At 45.3% G+C, this 22132-nt stretch overlaps 1 protein-coding gene across 2 annotated transcripts in view; it reads left to right on the top strand.

Annotated features, from left to right (window-relative positions):
- Positions 1-349: 349 nt before the first annotated feature.
- Positions 350-22132, top strand: part of LOC141057025 (glucagon receptor-like) — a 63394-nt gene continuing 41611 nt past the window's right edge. Inside the window, exons 1-2 of one of the 2 annotated variants that reach the window (XM_073553508.1) lie at positions 350-527; positions 6579-6639. In XM_073553508.1, the coding sequence (XP_073409609.1) occupies positions 460-527; positions 6579-6639 (129 nt within the window). In that variant the 5' untranslated portion in view covers positions 350-459. The remainder of the gene's footprint in view (positions 528-6578; positions 6640-22132) is intronic. The other variant, XM_073553507.1, reaches the window with a different exon arrangement.

The following is a 22132-nucleotide window of genomic DNA, read 5'->3' as shown; positions in this document are numbered from 1 at the left end:
GTGGCGGAACACACTTGAGAGATTACATTTACCTTCAGTCTTTGTGGCTCCGACATCTCCAGACGATGTGGAATTACGACTCTCGTTTTTAAATTCAGTTTTTTTACCCTAGTGAAAAGAGATCGAACTAAGGTTAACTAATGACTGAGTTTCTATATTTTCCCTGTAGACTGGAACTACAACTCCCAGGAGTTTTTTTTAATCTAGATGCAAGTGTTTATGCCTGAAGAATCTTAAGGAAAAATCCAAAGACTAATCGGTGGTGATTTTTCTATACAGGCACAAGGAGGACGAGGCTGCGGAGGAGTGGGCAGAGGAGGGGTCTCATGGAAAGATGTATAGTATAGGTGGGAATTCTCACCAGAGACATCGCAAAGAAGGAGTCTGGAGAGCAGGATGGTAAATGTGTCTGTATAGAGTAAGCCATAGACTTCAACATGTGGAACTAGTGGCACATAAATGGGCACCTGCCAGGTGATGACCCGGGCACAGGCTTGGCTGCACTTGCACATTGCTCTCTATGCCAGGTAAGTGAACAGCTCATATGGTGGCATTATACTAGTATGAATCTGTTTTACTCCCCTCCAGGGCTGCAATTATCTATCCTCAAAGTCCAAAATCTGCTAAATTAACACCCCCCCTTGTTAAAAAAGCTGAGATATATGGAGCTGTTTGCATGGTCCTAGCGTAAAGCTGCCATCAAACAGCTCCTCATATCTCGGCTTCCTCAATCAGAGTTAATTGCAGCCTAAAAATGTACTTTTTTGTGCAGAATTGTAATTGCCGGTGTTTTACATAGGACTGCAAGTAAGAACTACTGCATTATCATACCTAAGAGAAAATGGTCAGTGGCGGATCACTTCACTTTTGGGATCAGTGGGGTTTCCTGCGAAGAGATCCTCGTCAATTACACTTTTATGATGTACCTGATGTAGTACGCCTATGGCTGGAACGTGGAAACCTCATTGAAGTAACATACTCAGCTCTGCTGTACCATTATACTGCACTATGTGAGATGTATTATGCATCAGCTTTGCACATGTTCACACTGTACATACTTTCTTATTGTGTTGGATAGTGACAATCAATGGCGGAGATTATAAGAAGGCAGAAAATGTTTCAACTTTCTAGACGCATAATACACTACTTTATAGTTTTATCTGTATCCAGAAAAGCTAAGTGATAACCAATATGGCTGCCTTTGAACATGTCATGACAATTTTACTACTCAGACTAGTGGCATGGCTGTATAGGTCCTAGTACGACAATAAAAACGATACCTTTCTTGTAGTAATCCGATGCACCAGCGCTGAAAAACTAAGCTTTGAAGCCATATGCAAATTAACCTGGAAGTGCACGGGGCGTGTCAGAATACAAGAAGCCCCCAATGCACTTCCAGGCTAATTTGCATATGGCTTCAAAGCTCAGTTTTTCAGCGCTGGCACATCAGATTACTACAAGACTGGTATCATTTTAATCGTAATCCCAGGATCTATAGAAGTGTATCACTAATTTCAATAGTAAAATTCCCCCTTAAATCTCCTACATGGGATGTCACTCAGCTTTCCATGACCGCTGAATGGTAAACTTGGCTAGTGAATCAGCTGCTTCAGATTACTACATGGATTTGCTGTTCAGAACTGAAGGGAAGTTAGATGTCAGAACATGTAATGGCAGCCACCAGTATGTGTTTTGGAGTGTGGGAGGAAAGCGGAGAACCTGGAGGAAACCCAGGCAAACACACAGAGAACATACAACCTTCTCGCAGATGTTGTCCTTGGTGGGCTTTGAACCCAGGACCCCAGTGATGCAAGGCTGCAGTGCTAACATACAGCTCCACAGAGGATTTCAGGAAGTTTACAGATGAAGGGAACTCAATCTTTCATCATGTGACTGTCTAACTTTTTGACAGTTAGAGTGATCAATGAGTGGAACAGGCTGCCACGAGAAGTGGTGAGTTCTCCTTCAATGGAAGTCTTCAAACAGAGGCTGGACAGACATCTGACTGGGATGATTTAGGGAATCCTGCTTTGAGCAGGGGGTTGGACCAGATGGCCCAGGAGGTCCCTTCCAACTCTACGATTCTATGATTCTATGATTCTATGTATTAAAGAATTAGACCTGTATCATTCACAAAGTGACAACATCATGGTTGTCATTGTGTGATCATCTCGGCGGGATTGTTCCCGGGTGAGAAAGAGTTAATCAGATGACAGTATGAATTATTTATTGCATGTTCAGATGCAATGTGATGAGCAGGACCCGTGCGATGCTCTATAATGACAGTCGTCTGCTGCAAATTGCTTGGGAGGCAGAAATTTAATGGGGTTGCTAGTTACATTTATGCATGAGCTGTACTTGGAGGGTATGTAGACTTTTGCAACTGATTTTCTTTTGCTTCAAGGCATTGTTAGGAAAACCAGGAAGCAACTTGACAGCTTGTCTTAATTAAGAATCACTTATTATTTTGTGGTTGCAGCTGCCATGCAGACCAATGTATCTCCATGATTATACTTATCTGATAAATAAGAAATATATCAAAGAGGGACACGTACTGTGTAGCGCACAGCGGCAATTTGTATTTTACACTAAGTCAGTAAAAAAAAAACATTGCCCCATCCTTTATATTAGCTGTATGGATAGCAGGGGCGTGTCAGGTTGTCAGTGCTGTCAGTGACAGCTCAGCAGCCCTATCGATAGCAGGGGCGTGTCAGACTGTCAGTGCTGTCAGTGACAGCTCAGCTGCCCTATGGATAGCAGGGGCGTGTCAGGCTGTCAGTGACAGCTCAGCAGCCCTATCGATAGCAGGGGCGTGTCAGGCTGTCAGTGACAGCTCAGCAGCCCTATCGATAGCAGGGGCGTGTCAGGCTGTCAGTGCTGTCAGTGACAGCTCAGCCGCCCTATGGATAGCAGGGGCGTGTCAGGCTGTCAGTGACAGCTCAGCCGCCCTATGGATAGCAGAGGCGTGTCAGACTGTCAGTGCTGTGAGGGACAGCTCAGCCGCCCTATGGATAGCAGGGACGTGTCAGGCTGTCAGTGCTGTGAGTGACAGCTCAGCCGCCCTATGGATAGCAGGGGCGTGTCAGGCTGTCAGTGCTGTCAGTGACAGCTCAGCCGCCCTATGGATAGCAGAGGCATGTCAGACTGTCAGTGCTGTCAGTGACAGCTCAGACACACCAAACCTTGTCTAATGACTAATGCACTAGCAGGATGCAGGGGGCTCCCAAAGATAAAGGCTGGAGCAGCGCATCTGTGTGCCTTTTTTCCACTAGGCAGCTAACACCTTCATCATCACTGCTATAGTGACAGGGTGGCTGCTCTCATCAGTGGTGGGCACCTGCGCTGCTCCAGCCTTTATCTTTGGGAGCCCCCTGCATCCTGCTAGTGCATTAGTCATTAGACAAGGTTTGGTGAGGCTATTTTCTGTGATGTGTTTTTGCTAAAATTTACAGGATTTTTAAGTCCTTTTTTCTCTGTCTGTGAGCTTTGGAGTGACAGCTCAGCCTCCTTATGTATAGCAAGGGCGTGTCGGGCTGTCGGTGTTGTGTTTGGGTTTCCTCCAGGTGTTTTCCTTTCCAGATAATTTCCAGGCTTTTTACCTAGTTGGCAATGTCAGATCATTGCCAATTGTAGCTTCGGGTCAGTGGTGTCTTTACTCTCTGCTCTATGTTTTTGATATGCTGATCTTTTGCTGCTGGACCTTGGATTTGCTTTCAACTACTAGTTTGTAAAACCCCTTTTGCCTTTGACATATTCTGACTTTAGTTACCAGACCCGGACTTTGCCCCTGACTATCCGTTTGTCTTACCACTCTGTCTTTGACATACCTTCCTGGCTTTTGATCTTGGACCTCTTGACTACTTTGCCTCATGTCTAGTCCATGAATAGTGACTACTGTCACAATTACATTACCCCCACACAGTATGATGCCTCCTCAATACATCCCTTCACACAGTATGATGCCCCAAAGTTCCCATGACACATAAAATGATGCTCACAAAGCCTCTCACCACACATAGTATGATGCCTCCACAGTGATATATCCCCGACCTACCGTAACAGATCTTCAAATTTAGGATGGTTGATCGGTTTGCAAGAAGAAGGGCAGAGTGAGTGGAGTAACATGTTGGCAGGATCACACTACGCAGGGTTCATTTGTGATCAGTAATCATGCAGACAAACTGGTCTGCATAGGGGCCGAATACTCAAAATTGCAGGAGATAGTCAAAGGGGAAGCATCAAAAAGGGATAATCCTTAAGGAGGACTGATCACTTACAATAAATATGATTTTTTATTACCGTGTATCGAACCCGCTGTTCTCCTGATTTTGGCGATACTTTTCTTGGGTCCTTGCGCCTTTCCGTTCCCTAAGTATGATCCCCTCTCTGCTGTATATAAATCTAGCCTCGGCCTTGTTAGCCAAGTGTGCGTGGTCCTCAAGAAGACTTCCATAGAGAAGAGTTGAGGACCATGCTTACTTGGCTACAAAAAAGGCAAGAGTATTATCTTAGGAACGGAGAGCCACAGAAAAAAAAAGAAAAATAACACCGGATTCAGAAGAACAGCAACATTTACACCGGGTAAAAAATTAGATATTTTTGGCACGTGGAATGTTTTATGGCTTAGTGTGACACACACAGATACACAGTGCAAAGATTTGGACAACTTCTACCATTTTTATCTGGTTTCAGGTGTGATTTTCCTATTGCCCACACCTGTTACTTGCCACAGGTGAGTTTGAACGAGCATCACATATTTGAAACAAAGTTGTTTACCCACAATTCTGAAAAGGTGCCAACAATTTTGGCCTGCCCATTTTGGGGGTTTTATGTGAAATTATGTCCAATTTGCCTTTTTTTCTCTGTTTTGTTCCAATACACAGAAAGGAAACAAACATGTATAACAAAAGAAGTGTAATTGCAATTATTTTCTGGGAGAAATACTTCATTTTCTGGAACAATTTCAAGAGTGCGAACACTCTCAGCCACGACTGTATGCTCTTAAAAGGAAAGTTGCACATTTTTTTCGAGCTGGACAACCCCTTTAATAATCTTCGCTATAGAAAATAAGTGCTGGAAATGGAAAACAGGCAATTAGATGCACATTCTATTTTTTTCCCCTTTTATGCATGAGTGCAGCTGGCATCCTTATATACATATTTTCACTCATAATCTGCCCTCAGGTTATTTTACTGTTAATAATGTTTGTGGTTATTGTATACGAGGGGGTATAGCGGGAGGGGTAGAGCAGCTTTCCGCTATCCATAGACTCCTCTATTGTCAGCACCTCTATGATGCTTGTGCCAGATGCTTTCTTCGTGTTCTTCTTCTTCGTTGTGTGCAGCTCTGCAAGTAAGAGCCCGAAGGTCAATTCCCTGGAGCTACTTAGACAATAAGTGGCATCAGGAGAGATTCTGTGGTTCCTGACCCCTGTGGGAGTCATAAAATGCAGGTCTGAACAGCGCCATTACAGGTGGATAATAATTAGTTTGGATCGTGTCACAATGGCGGTCATTACCATGATCATCTAGTGCGTCCTCCCAATGGAGTATGGCCAAAAATTTCTGTATGAAATCGGTGGTGCCGTACCCCACTATGTCAGAGGTATAAGGAGCCATAAGATTGTCTACATTAACTGATTTCTTCTAGTGATGAGCGAGCGTGCTGAGATAAAGGCGTTATCAGAGCATGCCCGCGTGCTAACCGAGTTTCTTCAACGTGCTTGAAAAATCTGAGTCCTCGAGCCTTCATGTCTCACGGCTGTTCGACAGCTGCAAAACAAGCGAGGATTGCCTAACAAACAGGAAATCCCTGCATGTGCTGCTCTTGTCAAACAGCACCGAGACATGCAGCCGCGGGGACTCGAAGATATTTTTTGAGCGCGCCGAAGTCACTCGGTTAGCACTCGGGCATGCTCTGATAACACCTTATCCCAGCACGTTCGCTCATCTCTAATTTTTGCCACTCCGATTGCCCAATGTACAAACATTCTACACGTGGACTCAGTTTTGCTGTCAAGCAATGTATATTTTGTTCCTGATGGGGCACAAAGCCTAAATGTCGCCGAGCTTGAGAGATACAGTCTTTTGCAGGACTTTGGCCAGCATGCGGGGAGCCCAGGCAAGTGATGGGGTCCTTTTACACCCAATGGCTTCATCTTGCACTGTGTGCACTGCACGTAGGGAGCGGGCTCAAGAGCTGAGACCGCTTCATACAGATCAGGAGTCGACTGTATTCTACAGCCCACACCTGAGTCTAACTGGAAATGGGGTTCCAATGGCTCCTGAAGGCCCCAATGTCTGCAATATTTGTACCCCTATGAAGCCCTGCCTGTGGCAAGCGAGAGTGATATTCTGCAGATCGCACCGTAAATCGTAGATATGAGACTTTGTGATGTTCTGCAGCTCACAAGACAGATGACGGGTAAAACATAAGAGTGTGTAATGTTCTGCAGAGCACTAGAGCATGATTGGAAAAAATAAGTAATGCTCTGCAGTTCTTTCCGTAAGTTATGTTCCATGCAATACTCTGCAGGTCTGATTTGTGCTGATATTGTTTTGTCTCCTTTGACCCCACAGCTGGATGAGACCCTCACCTCTTCTCTCCTTTCTCATTCTCTGCACCCTCTGTCACTCACAGGTAAGGGATAACGTCATTTTACACTTTAACGAGTCCCCTAGTTTGCCATAATAATGATTTCCCAGGGGCCCTCCAGGATAATATGCCATCGGACCCCGGGAGGATGACACTTGTGGCATTTTATCGTTCATTGCATTTTACTCCTGACTGTTTCCCAACTAGACACTTACTATTAAAATATGAGATAAAATGGAACATATGTGGGAACTATCCGCTCTTACCCTTTATGGCAAGCAATGAAATCAATAAGTTAGTAGGATTTCACATCTGGGATCAGAGAAGAATCCAGGCTGTGGCATCTACAGTATATGCTGTCAGTTCGTAGCGTGGGTGGGCTGTCGGCGCCCAGGGTGCAAGGCACAAATTTTGTATCCTCTTAACCTGTGGACTGTTAGCACCCCTGGACGCCCTTCCACCAGTATGGACCTCCTTATAGCTCGAGCACATGCATTGTATTTTAAGAAAACATGAATGTAATTATAGTTTGCCATCTTGTCTTCCCTCAAGTTTCTTCTGCTTTTTGTTGAAATACAACATTAATTTTTAGGCCTAAAAAAATTATACACTGTTATTGCATTTTTTTTTACTATGTCTTACATTATTTTGTGTTTTTTTTATATAACTATTTTATTACCCTCACCCTCCATACTTTAACCCTAACCCTACCTCTAGTCCATACTTTAGCCCTAAGGGTATGTGCAGCAGAATTAGCTGCGTTGTACAGTACCATTATATCCTATGGAAAATGGAAACCGCAGTGCAGACGGTGCAGAATTTTCCGCGCGGTTTTTGCTGCGGTTTCCAATCCGCAGAAAGAATTGACATGTCATTCTTTTCTGTGGATTCCGCTGCGGTTTGCCATCTCCTCCATTGCAGAGATGAAAAATCGCAGGGCAAAACCGCAGGCTAATCCGCAGATTACCGCAGATCTTTTGACCTGCGGATTTACCTGCGGATTTTGTAAAATTTGCGCGGAAAAATAGGCAGACCAATCCGCAACGTGTGTACATAGCCTAACCCTACCTCTAGTCCATACTTAAGCCCTAACCCTATGTTACTTGGGTAGGGTTTTTTATACCAGGAACTTTCACAAAATTCAATACTGTTTTAATTTATTAGCTGCTCAGCCTCTGCCATCACAGCCATTGCATACGCAGAGTGCAGCAGTCAATGACAATCTCATCTTGTCTGCTGCACTCTGCATAGGAGCTGATGACAAAGCAGCTCATAACCGCCTTACTTTTTCGGTTCCCCGCCCGCGCATATTGGCACACGTGCAGCACTCTAAGGCTGGTTTCACATTAGCGCTTTTTTTTTTTGCAGCGCATCGTGCGCGTCCATGCACATGCGTCATGCGCATCTATGTTTAACATGGGGGCGCATGGTCTTGCGTTTGCACGCGTTCATATGCGTTTTCGTGCGCATGCGTTTTTTAAAGTGTGCACCTAGGCGCGCCAGATGCAACCTGTTGCATTTTTGGGTCCGTCCAATGGCGTCAAAAAAACGCATGCGCACACTTGCGCATGGAATGTGACAGCATAACGCATTACAGTCTATGGGAACGCAGGAGTGCGCATGGACATGCGCACGCCTGCATTAAAAAACGCATGCATTTTAAGAGTTAACATGGCTAGAAACTGGTTAAAACACATGCGCCTAAAAAACGCAAACGCATGCAAAGCGCATGATGCATTTTTGGCATGCGTTTCTATCGCGCATGAAGCGCTGCGCTAAAAAAACGCTAATGTGAAAGTAGTAATGTTTGCCATTGCCTCAGATTTCTCAGCGCTAGTCCTCTACGATCATTCTCCTTCTGGACTGATCTTTTTTCTCTCAACCCATTGGCAAAATCTGTTAAGACAGATTTTTTGCCATTACTGAGATAGGAGGTGAGGGTTGGTGCTTATATAGTTCTATGAAGAGGAGGAGGAAGGAGCTAGAGGCCCAGACATTTTGCTGCAAGTTCTCATGAAACGAGTTAAAATTTTGTAAAAAATCGTTTTAGGAGCACTTGCAGCAGAATGTCTGTGTGTTCCACAAGCTTCTCCATAGAATTTTAAAAGCACCAACTGTCATCTACTAATGATGGGAAAATATGTCTATATTCAATACAGATTTTTCCCCAAGATTTGAGAGTGAAATATTAATCCTGGAGGAGAAAGCAGAAGATTTTTCTGATAAGATATATTGCAAAGTTGCTTATTTTCACGGGTACTATTAATCTTTGAAATAAAAATTAAAACGACAGCTACTCTTTAAATTTCCACCCACTTAGTCCGCTCCATCATTGGGTGAAATAATAAAATTTCTCTGTGCGCAATTATTCTGGAATTCAGATTCTTAATGCATCCGAAAGAATGAGAGGATTTGATAAATTGATTATAACAATAATTGAGGTTACGTGTCGGTTGTGAAGTTACATTTCTAATTTATGAGATCCCCACTCTCGCCGGAGGAAACATGGTGCGATGATACATTATCTATTCTTCAGAGCTCTTCCGGGAATTATCCACACGTAAATGCATTCATTCTTGTTAATTAAGGGCAAAAGTGTGCAAATTAAAAGTGCAAGACGCAAATGAAAACGAGCGTAAAAAAAAAAAAACAGAGAAAAAGAAAGGTGCATATGCAATAATGAATTGGATGTACGGCACAGAAAACTCCTCTACGCCTAATTAAAAATCTGAACGAGTACCAATCTTTACTGTCCTAGATGCTGAATGGAGGGGGCAGACCTCATGCACAAGTTTTGGGACTAGGACCCTCCTGGAAGGTTTTGGAGGGGATATTACAATAAGGAGTCAGAGAATCCAAGTCAGAGTCAAAGAAAAGCTTTAAAGAGGACTTATCATAGTCATAAATATGTCATTCTTTTACCTGGAGTAAATGCCGCTGTTTTCCTGAATCCAGCGTTGTCTTTCTTTTGTTCCTGCCCCTCTCCGTTCCCGAGATATGGCCTCCTCTTCCCAGTATATAAAGCTAATACTTTTTAGCCAAGTGGGCGTAGCAATCATTTTTTCTCTATGGCAGCTTTCCTGATGACCCATGCCCACTTGATAAAGAAAAAGGCTTGATGTCAGATTCATCATTGCGTTTGTCGCCTGTTTTTTGCCTACTTTTCAATGTTTTTGCCCTCTGTTATTTTTTTTAGTTTTTCTCATTTGCACCATTTTTGATGTCACGTTTTTATGTGTTCGCATGTTTTTTGCGTTTGTTTTTTTTTCTGTTAGTTTTAGTTTGCAGAGTTTAGGGTTTCAAGATGTTTTTGCCTGATTAATCATTTGTGTCACAGAGTGATTTTTATGTATGCCAAATATTTTGGATCAAATTTTTCACTATTTTGGGAAAGATGCCACATTTTTTTTTCTGCTAAATAGTCACCAAAATGTTTAAAGCCAAAACTAAAGACCTTTTCTAACTTTTTGTTGTGTTGTTGCAGCAGCCAAAAAGTCACCATATCAATGTTTTGTTTTTATTTCATTACGTCGCTTACCAATCTGATTAATTTATTTTATATTTTGATAGAATGGAGTTTTACGAACACCGAGATATCAAATATGTGTATTTTTTCATTTTATTTCTTTTACTTTTCACTGTATTTGTTAGTCCCCTTAGGGGACTTGAGCCTGCAATCATCTGATCGCTTGTGCTATACGTCGCAGTACCATCATGACAAGCATGGAAGTCTTCAGCAGAACCCTGGCCGTAATGGCAATCCATCTACTCCCCGCGATCAGGTCACAGCTGCGCCGATGGGTGCATAGAACAGTGCGCCCCCTTAACAGGTTAACAGCCACGGGAAGAGCGCCACTCCACCCGCGGCTGTTACAGGTAGGTGATGGCTGAATAGCACAGCACTTATTTTCCAGAAAAAATGCAGGCTCGGCTTGTGAGCCTGCATCAAAGACAGAGAGGCGGCACATATAGTACCCTGTAAGTCATATGTCATTAAGGGGTTAAATACATTTCAATTGTCTTTTTTATGATAATATTTATTATTCTGTGTACTAATTTACATTGGTTATGTATACACACGAGACATTACTAGAAAACATTTTGTATTTCATACATTCTTTTTGTTTTTGTTCCTAATGGGGGGAGGATGTTTTTTATTTGTTTTTCTTGTATATTTTATTGCTTAAATTGCTGTAATGTATGTACAATGGGGAACAAAAAAAGGGAAAAATCTGCTTTGAGAAAAATGATCTGAATAAAGAAGTCACGCTCTCATTCCTACTAAATATATAAGACAATGTACAGGGTGTATAACTAGGAGTCACAGAGAGCATGATCACTCCAGAGAGGCCTAGCGAGCCGGAACTGACCCCGAAAAGGTAACGCATAAGAACAGGGTGAGATCTGTGTGCCCCAATGTACGTACAAGAAGTGATGGGGCAGGGAGGAGAACTCATTCTTGTGACCCATGGATACAACATCCCTAAACATCAATGAAGGATAGATGACGTTCCCCAACCTGAGGGGATGTTTCGCATCAGAGAAGACCTTGATGCACAAGAGGTCTTAGATGAAAGGTTAGCGGCCTTGGAGCAGGCAAGTCACAAAGGTTTCGGCTTGAATCTGTGGGTCTTCTGGAGTCAGAAGACTTGTCACCTCTGATGGCAGAAGAGTTGTGAATGGAGGGCAACATCTAGGATCGCCTGGTTGTCTAAGAACATGTACGATTTGGGGGAGAAAATTATGCTTCCCTCATCCTATCTAAGATGATTTAATCGGGATGCTTGCCAAGGAGTCTTAATTGACAACTCTGGCTTGCTTGGATAGTGCAGTCTGAAGAGAAGTCTCTGTGCAGCAGCGAGCACAGACATCACTCTCTCCTCACTGCTGACTTCGCGCAGGAATAGCTTTGTAGTGGGAAATATCAGCAGAGAGGAGAGAAGGATGGGTATGCCCTCGTCTACACTGAGGTGATAGCAGAGACAAGCGATGACAGCAGAGAGGACAGAGTGATTTGTGCGCTGTCTTCTACACTGAGTTGATAGCAGAGGAGACGAGCAATGTCAGCAGAGTGGAGAGAGTGATGTCTGTACTCACTTCCACACAGGGACAGTCTGCACATTATAAAGGTTTATCTTCAGACAGCACTGGCTCTAAGCAAGCCAGTGCTGTCATTCAATATAGGAAGAGCGCACCCAGGAGTTCAGTCACGGCAAGGGTACACATTTTAAGGCTTCATTCACACGTCAGTATTTGCTATCAGTGTTTGTATGCCAAAACCAGGAGTGGACCTTACAGAGAAAAACTAAAATTGAAAGACTGACACCTATTCTGTGTTTTGGAGACACTCCTGATTTAGGCATACAAATACTGATGAATTACTGATCAAAATTACTGATGTGTGAATGAGGCCTAAGTGTAAATTTGAGCTGCCATTCCCTTTCAGGGCTCATATTACACAAGTATATTGTATGTACGTGTGCTGTGTCAGTGTTAAAATTGGATAGCACACGTTCAGCACCCCTACTAATGTGATTGACTAGGGCAGTTCAGAGGGCAGTTCTTCAATATGGACTGGGTTTCCGTGTGAAAAAAATCACAGCAAGCATTCATTAGTCTCTGTATTTCAGATGAGACTTGGCCATTGAAGTCTACGAGTTCTGGACATCCGTATGGAGTCTGATTTATATGGATACATTGCCACTCTTAATATAGGAAACGGTATTTGGTCTTGTAAATGTTATTGACTCCTGATGAGCGATGAGCGAATCTGAACTTCGGGGTTTGTACCAGACAGTAAGGCCGGGGTCACACTGGCGAGGAATACGTCCGAGTGAGAGGCGCTAAAAGCACGCATTACACACGGACCAATGATTCTCTATGGGGTCCCTCGCACCAGCCGTATATTTCTCATCCGTATTCTACGGTCCGTGCCAATCGCAGCATGCTGCCATTGTCAGCGTACTACGCCCGTAATACGCCAATGCAAGTCTATGGGTGCGCAAAAAATACGGATTACACACGGACCACACATGTGACTTGCGAGAAATACGCACCCGGTGTCTTTTAGCAAAGCTGGCAATTCAGTGCGCTATACAGTAAACTCACACTGACAGGTTTAATAAAGAAACGAAAGAATAGATATAGACATATAGAATATATATACAGTATATATATATATGCATTCTATATGTCTATATCTATTCTTTCGTTTCTGTTTAGAAACCCTGTCATAGGGCTCCATTATATGTCCATTTTGCAAGCCTGCAAGAAAATCTCACCATACGGATGCCATACGGATTACATACGGATGCTGAAATGCGCAAAATACGCGACCACACCTTGATTACGGATGACATACGGAGCACTGTTTAGGGGTCATTTATCCGTATTACGCATGTAAACTACGGACCGTATTTTGCGCTGGTTAGTGTGACTCCAGCCTTAGTGTCCGATGCTAAACACTGAACATGGACTTCGTTGGGGGAGGAAGTGTCATGGTTAGGACATGGTTAATGTCCTGTTCTCACAGGGTTAACTTTTGCCGGCCTCTCTTTGTATCTGGTAGGGGTATTTATACTCACTCCAGACTAGCATTCTCTGTCAGCTATACTGTTATTCTGGCTGTGTGTCTGACCCCCCTGGTGTGCGTGTACCGCATTGCTTGTTTGATTTCCGTGTATGACCCGGCCTGTCCCCTCACTCTGAACTCCGTCTCACGTTTTAGGTACTATTGTCTTTTCTGGTTCTGACCTCCTGGCTTTGCTATTTTTACTCCGCTACCGTTTGCCCCTATTGTACCGTCCATTGCCCGTTCTGGTTTTCTGATCTATTGCTACGTCCTGACTATCCGCTCTGTCTAACCCTTTGGTACTGTCCTGCTATCTCGTGCATTGACCCCAGCTTGATCTGGTTTCCGCCCCTGTCTATGCCCCTTGGTAACTTGTCCCGCAGTTACCGTTCTAGGGGTTTCCCTGCAGCTCCTAGCTCTGTGGAGCTTAGGCCACGCCCCCAGCAGTCACGTGCTTCAGGTCCTGTTAGCTTGAAGCACGCATTGTCACCGCTGCTGCCCTGCTCCACAGGTATCTTTGAGCACGGTTTTTTGTACTCAGGACATGCGCACTGGCTCAGTGAGTGAGTGTAGTGCGGTGTTCCTGACAGGAAGGGAGAGAGACATGCCTGCTCCAAAGTTTGGGTCCCCATTGCTTTCAATGGGGTTCTGGTTCAAATTCTGGTACCCGATCCGAACTTTGGACTAAAGTTCGGGTTTGGTACAAAAATCCAAATTTCCATGGGTCGCTACTCCTGATGTATAAAAACGTATTCCATACAGATGTAAAAAAATGGATATCTGGATGACGCATGGATGAAAATTTTTCCGATGCTCGTGTGACCCTGTCTTAATGGACGGCAGTGAAGCTGTAGATCAATGTGTTACAGTCTATGATGCGCTACTTTCTATGTGACATGTCGGATATCAGATCTGCCAATATTAGTAACAAACCCATTGCGAGACAGCTGGCCGCATGTGCATAGGCAGCCGACCTGGCACGTAATATTGATCGGACTCGGACATAGAGCAGATCAGGTAGATGCTGTCACGCAGGACGTCTATCTTCTGTTTTCTTTTCTTCCTGCGCTATATTCAGAACTTCTTCTCCCCTGGGAAGCTGCCATTGTGAAAGGTAAGGAGGCGGACGATAATCCTGCAAATAGCAGAAAGACAAATGTAAAATAAAAAATGGGTAAGATAATTAAGGAGCAAACATGACATTCTCCTACGTTTTCTGACTCCTTCACCTTTGTGGAATAAAATAAATTTTCCTCTATGCTCTACTTACATAAAATGTGCCTGGGATATACAGTGAATATAAAAAGTCTTCACACCCTTGTTAAAATGCCGAGTTTTTGTCATGTAAACGCTGCAGCTGATCAGTGGCCAATGACCGTCTGCTGCTTTACTACTGCAATGGAATGGGGGACCACTGATTGGCTGCAGCTCTCGCGTGACATTGCATTGGGGGACGCGGTAACGACATCGTAGGAATGGCTCCGGGGAGGGATGGGAGCATAAACTTTACTTGGGGACTTGGGCATTTAAGAAAGTGTTATCCAAGTAGTGAACAACCCCATTAAAAAGGCCTATGCCGAGCCTCCCTGCCAGTGGTAATGTCCTGTTTTCAATAATAGGAAAATAAATAAAAATAAGCTGCAGTACCTGACACAGCCCAAGGACGAGAGTGGCGCTGTTTGCGAAATAAAGGCAAACTCTTTTTTTTTTTTTCTAATAATATACAAACCCTTTTCAGGTAGTTTCTTAGCAATGGTCTTTTCATACAGAAAAGCACATGATGGTGTTGTGTTGTCATACTTCTTTCATGGCTTGTTTTTATATAAATTCCTTGTATACAAAGGAAGACATCAGGTGCGAGCCGTACACGGAGCACAGAACATAATGTTCAGTGAAGAGCTCGACGACGAATGCTAGTTTAATGGGACAATAAAATGATGAATATTACTTTTGTGTAATCGGAAAATAGAATTAAAAAATGCATTAGATTTTTTTGGATTTTTTTTTAACAAGCATTTAACAAGTATTAGAACAGAGTAACAAAATCTGCAAAATAAACTAATGGTAAATACGTCACCTTTCAAAAAAAAATAAAAAAAATATGTGAGTGAGAGATAGTTAACCTGATATGGAGTAGAAAATCATTAGTAAATCCTTCTAATAAGTCAAACAATTTAACATTTTAAGATTTCATAACACAAAAATACAATTATACAGTGCTTAAAAATATTGCAATATGGAGCCCATATTATGCACAAAAATGCTGCAATATGCAGCTCATATAATATTTAAAAATACTGCAATATGGAGTCCATATTATATATAAAATACTGCAATATGGAGCCCATATTATATATAAAATACTGCAATATGGAGCCCAAATTATATATAAAATACTGCAATATTATCAAAATGCTGCAATGTGGAGCCCATATTATTTAGAAAAAATACTGCTATATGGAGCCCATGTAATACTGCTATAATGGTTAATGATTATACAGTGTCCATATAATACCACCATACAGAGCTGAATTATTCCATATACAGTCTCTACATAATATCACTGTACAGTGCTTAAATAATAACCTTATATAATGAACAAATAATACCATCATATAGTAGGAGTTTTTTCTATTATACTGCTATACAGAACACAAATAATATCAGTATACAGTGCCAAAATTGTACCACAATAGAGTGCCCTAGTGAAACCAGTACATAACGGCCAGATAGCAGAGCTACACTTTCTCCACATAAGCATAAATACCTCTGAGCAGAGCCCATGTAATACTACTGCACCCATACAATACTACTACAGAATCCACATTATACTGCTGTACATCGACTAAATAATTATTCCGTAAAGATCTTAAATAATACCACTATATGGTGCTCAAGTAATAATACTTTACATAGCCTACAATTGTGGCCAAAAGTATTGACACCCCTGCAATTCTGTCAGATAATACTCAGTTTCTTCCTGAAAATGATTGCAAACACAAATTCTTTGTTATTATTATCTTCATTTGTCTTAAATGAAAAAACACAAAGAGAATTGTCCTAAAGCCAAATTGGATATAATTCCACACCAAACATAAAAAGAGGGTGGACAAAAGTATTGGCACTGTTCGAAAAATCATGTGATGCTTCTCTAATTTGTGTAATTAACAGCACCTGTAACTTACCTGTGGCACCTAACAGGTGTTGGCAATAACTAAATCACACTTGCAGCCAGTTGACATGGATTAAAGTTGACTCAGCCTCTGTCCTGTGTCCTTGTGTGTACCACATTGAGCATGGAGAAAAGAAAGAAGACCAAAGAACTGTCTGAGGACTTGAGAAACCAAATTGTGAGGAAGCATGAGCAATCTCAAGGCTACAAGTCCATCTCCAAAGACCTGAATGTTCCTGTGTCTACCGTGCGCAGTGTCATCAAGAAGTGTAAAGCCCATGGCACTGTGGCTAACCTCCCTAGATGTGGACGGAAAAGAAAAATTGACAAGAGATTTCAACGCAAGATTGTGCGGATGTTGGATAAAGAACCTCGACTAACATCCAAACAAGTTCAAGCTGCCCTGCAGTCCGAGGGTACAACAGTGTCAACCCGTACTATCCGTCGGCGTCTGAATGAAAAGGGACTGTATGGTAGGAGACCCAGGAAGACCCCACTTCTTACCCCGAGACATAAAAAAGCCAGGCTGAAGTTTGCCAAAACTTACCTGAAAAATCCTAAAATGTTTTGGAAGAATATTCCCTGGTCAGATGAGACAAAAGTAGAGCTTTTTGGGCAAAGGCATCAACATAGAGTTTACAGGAGAAAAAAAGAGGCAGTCAAAGAAAAGAACACGGTCCCTACAGTCAAACATGGTGGAGGTTCCCTGATGTTTTGGGGCTGCTTTGCTGCCTCTGGCACTGGACTGCTTGACCGTGTGCATGGCATTATGAAGTCTGAAGACTACCAACAAATTTTGCAGCATAATGTAGGGCCCAGTGTGAGAAAGCTGGGTCTCCCTCAGAGGTCATGGGTGTTCCAGCAGGACAATGACCCAAAACACACTTCAAAAAGCACTAGAAAATGGTTTGAGAGAAAGCACTGGAGACTTCTAAGGTGGCCAGCAATGAGTCCAGACCTGAATCCCATAGAACACCTGTGGAGAGATCTAAAAATGGCAGTTTGGAGAAGGCACCCTTCAAATATCAGGGACCTGGAGCAGTTTGCCAAAGAAGAATGGTCTAAAATTCCAGCAGAGCATTGTAAGAAACTCATTGATGGTTACCGGAAGCGGTTGGGTTGCAGTTATTTTGGCTAAAGGTTGTGCAACCAAGTATTAGGCTGAGGGTGCCAATACTTTTTTATGGCCCATTTTTGGAGTTTTGTGTGAAATGATCAATGTTTTGCTTTTTGCTTCATTCTCTTTTGTGTTTTTTAATTTAAGACAAATTAAATGAAGATAATAATACCAAAGAATTTGTGTTTGCAGTCATTTTCAGGAAGAAACTGAGTATTATCTGACAGAATTGCAGGGGTGTCAATACTTTTGGCCACAACTGTATATTACGCTTCTATATGATGCCTACGTGCCAAATTTTACTTCTATACAGTGTCAAAATAATAACAATAACACAGAGGGCTCAATAATAACCTACTACAATAAGGTGTCTACATAATACTGCTATACTGGGACGGCATAGGACTATTAAACAAAGCCCAAAAAATACAAAATACTACAATACAATGCCAAATTATACTTCTATCCAATACTCAATACAGTTCCCAAATAAAACCACTATGGAAATGCCAAATATAAGCACTATAAGGCGCTTTAATGCCTCAGCCCTCAATAATTGCCAAGTAAGTGAAAAGGGAATAGCGTGGACGCTACACGGTAAAGGATAACACAATGGAAGTTCTTGGATGTTGATGGCAAAAAAAAACCAACAACACTTTTCTTGTTTTCGATCTTCATCATGTGATTCTCAGCTATCCAACGCCAAGGAGCAATTAACTCAGGATGAGATTTCTATATAGTGTTTTGAAGAAAGCACTATCCTGTAATCCGAACGCTGCTAACTTATTCTTCTTCTTCTTATTATTATTATTAAGTTGATTTCCGCAATTAATGCGGCCCGAACCGCTACACGCACAGACGCCGTTGAGGTGTCGTTTCGAAGCCAGCGTCCATGAGAGGTGTGATAAGTATTTTTCGTGTCGATCGGATTTGTAGTTTTTGCGCAATTTGCGTTTGAAATTTTTTTTTCCCGTCATTGGAATGCACTGTCTCCAATGCTTTTCAATGGGTAATGGCAAAACGTGCCCTGAGGCGATTGAAATGGCAGTTGAGCTCATTGATATGCGCAGGCAGACCCAGTTACTATGCCAACGCCTACGAACGTCACATGACATCCCAAGGACAGAGCTTGTGCCACATAATATCAGCTCTTAAAGTGAAACCCACAGCACAAATGCAAATCTAGCTTCATCACATGACACATTCCCCTGAGATAGAATGTGCGACAAAGTGGATTTAGAAGCCCAGTGAGCCACCCTGGCTCTTAAAGGGCCGACGTGCCACAGTGATTCTTAAAGGGCCAGCGCACCGAAATAAGTCTTAAAGGGCCGGCGCGCCAAATCGAAAGCTGAGCGACCCCGGCCTCCAAATCGTAGGCTGAACCACCCCGGCCTCCAAATCGTAGGCTGAACCACCCCGGCCTCCAAATCGGAGGCTGAGCCACCCTGGCCTCCAAATCGGACCCAGTGTGGCCCGCTCAAAAAATCAGACCCAGAGTAGCACAGCCCACCAAATCGGATACCTGAGGGGCCCCGCCCACCAAATCAGACTCCGAGTGGCCCCGTCCACCAAATCGGACCCTGAAGGGCCCCATCCACCAAATCGGACCCTGAGGAGCCCCGCCCACCAAATCAGACCCTGAGAAGCCCCGCCCACCAAATCGGACCCAGAGTGACCCCGCCCACCAAATTGGACCCTGAAGGGCCCCGCCCATCAAATTGGACCCAAAGTGGCCCCGCCCACCAAATCGGACCCTGAGGGGCCCCGCCCACCAAATCGGACCCCGAGGAGCCCCGCCCACCAAATCGGACCCAGATTGACCCCGCCCACCAAATCGGACCCTGAAGGGCCCCGCCCACCAAATCGGACCCAGAGGGGCCCCTCCCACCAAATCAGACCCAGAGGGGCCCCGCCCACCAAATCGGACCCAGAGGGGCCCCGCCCACCAAATCGCACGATGAGGGGCACCGCCCACTAAATCGGACCCAGAGTGGCCCCGCCCACCAAAATGGACCCAGGGGGCTCCACCCACAAAATCAGACCCTAAGGGGCCCCACCCACAAAATCGGATCCTGAGTGGGCCCGGCCACAAAATCAGACCCTGAGGGGCCCCAACCACAAAATCGGACCCTGAGAGACCCCGGCCACAAAATCGAACCTAGAGGGGTCCCAGTCACAAAATAGGACCCTGAGGGGCCCCACCCACAAAATCAGACCCTGAGGGGCCCCACCCACAAAATCAGACCCTGAGGGGCCCCACCCACAAAATCGGACCCTGAGGGGCCCCAGCCACAAAATCGGACCCTGATGGGCCCCACCCATAAATCCAGACCCTGAGGGGCCCCAGCCACAAAATCGGACCCTGAGAGACCCCGGCCACAAAATCGGACCCTGAGGGGCCCCAACCACAAAATCAGACCCTGAGGGGCCCCAACCACAAAATCAGACCCTGAAAGGCCCCAACCACAAAATCAGACCCTGAGGGGCCCCACCCACAAAATCAGACCCTGAGGGGCCCCACCCACAAAGTCAGACCCTGAGGGGCCCCACCCACAAAATCGGACCCTGAGGGGCCCCACCCACCAAATTAGACCCTGAGGGGCCCCACCCTCAAAATCGGTCCGAGGGGCCCCACCCTCAAAATCGGACCCTGAGGGGCCCTGGCCCCAAAAATCGGACCCTGAGGGGCCCCAACCACAAAATCGGACCCTGAGAGGCACCGGCTACAAAATCGGACCCTGAGGGGCCTCAGTCACAAAATCAGACCCTAAGGGGCCCCGGCCACAAAATCAGACCCTGAGGGGCCCCACCCACAAAATCGGACCCTGATGGGCCCCACCCACCAAATCAGACCCCGAGGGTCCCCGCCAGCCAAATTGGACCCTGACGGCCCCGCCCACCAAATCGGACTCTGATAGATCCCGCCCACCAAATCAGACCCTGAGGGGCCCAGCTCACCAAATCGGACCCACAGTGGCCCCGCCCACCAAATTGGACCCAGAGTGGCCCCGCCCACCAAATTGTACCCTGAGGGGCCCCACCCACAAAATCAAATCCTAAGGGGCCCCACCCACAAAATTGGACCCTGAGGGGCCCCGGCCACAAAATTGGACCCTGAGGGGCCCAACCCACAAAATCGGACCCTGAGGGGATCCGGCCACAACATCGGACCCTGAGTGGCCCCACTCACAAAATTGGACCCTGAGGGGCCCTACCCACAAAATCGGACCCTGAGGGGCCCTACCCACAAAATCGGACCCTGAGGGGCCCCAACCACAAAATCGGACCCTGACGGGCCCCGGCCACAAAATCGGACCCTGAGGGGCCCCGGCCACAAAATTGGACCCTGAGGGACCCCACCTACAAAATTGAACCCTGAGGGGCCCCTACCACAAAATCGGATCCTGAGGGGCCCCACCCACAAAATCGGACCCTGAGGGGCCCCACCCACAAAATTGGACCCTCAGGGGCCCCGGCAACAAAATCGGACCCTGAGGGACCCCGGCCACAAAATCACATCCTGAGGGGCCCCAACCACAAAATCGGACCCTGAGAGGCTCCGGCCGCAAAATCGGACCCTGAGGGGCCCCAACCACAAAATCGGACCCTGTGAGGCACCGGCCACAAAATCGGACCCTGAGGGGCCCCACCCACAAATCCAGACCCTGAGGGGACCCGGCCACAAAATCGGACCCTGAGGGGCCCCGCCCACCAAATCGGACCCCGAGGGTCCCCGCCCACCAAATCGGACCCCGAGGGGCCCCGCCCACCAAATTGGACCCTGAGGGGCCCCGCTTGCCAAATCGGACCCTGAGGGGCCCCGCTCGCCAAATCGGACCCTGAGGGGCCCCGCTCGCCAAATCGGACCCTGAGGGGCCCCGGCCACAAAATCGGACCCTGAGGGGCCCCACCCACAAAATTGGACCCGAGGGGCCCCGGCCACAAGATTGGACCCGAGGGGCCCCAACCACCAAATCAGACCCTGAGGGGCCCCGGCCACAAAATTGGACCCTTAGGGGCCCCACCCACCAAATCAGCCCCTGAGGGGACCCGGCCACCAAATCAGACCCTGAGGGGCCCCACCCACCAAATCTGACCCTGAGGCCAAAGTGGCCCCTGAGAGGCACCCACAGTTAAAACGGATCCTGAGTTGAAAGTCTTGCAGGTGCAGCAGGCAAGTCTCTCTTAAAGGGGCAGCCTGGGCAGCATTTCAAACCACTATCTGTACTTCCTTCAGGAAATACACATCTAGTATTAATGTTGTAATCCGAACGCTGCTAACTTTTTCTTTTTATTCAGTTGATTTCCGCAATTAATGCGGCCCGAACCGCTACACGCACAGACTCCGTTGAGGTGTTGTTTCGAAGCCAGCATCCACGAGAGGTGTGCTAAGAATTTTTCGTGTCGATCGGATTTGTAGTTTTTGCACAATTTGCATTTGAAATTTTTTTTCCCGTCATTGGAATGCATGTCTCAATGCTTTTCAATGGGCAACTTAACACGTGCCCTGAGGCAATTCAAATGGCAGTAAAGCTCATTGATATGCGCAGGCACACCCATTTACTATGCCAATGCGTACGAACATCACATGACGCCCCCAGGACAGAGCTTCTGCCACATAATATCAGCTCTTAAAGCGAAACCCACAGCACAAATGCAAATCTAGCCTCATCACATG

Source organism: Dendrobates tinctorius, unplaced genomic scaffold, assembly GCF_039654945.1.
Source record: "Dendrobates tinctorius isolate UK_male_01 unplaced genomic scaffold, ASM3965494v1 ptg000202l, whole genome shotgun sequence".
In the NCBI taxonomy this organism is placed as follows: domain Eukaryota; kingdom Metazoa; phylum Chordata; class Amphibia; order Anura; family Dendrobatidae; genus Dendrobates; species Dendrobates tinctorius.
This window is presented reverse-complemented; position numbering and strand designations above follow the sequence as displayed.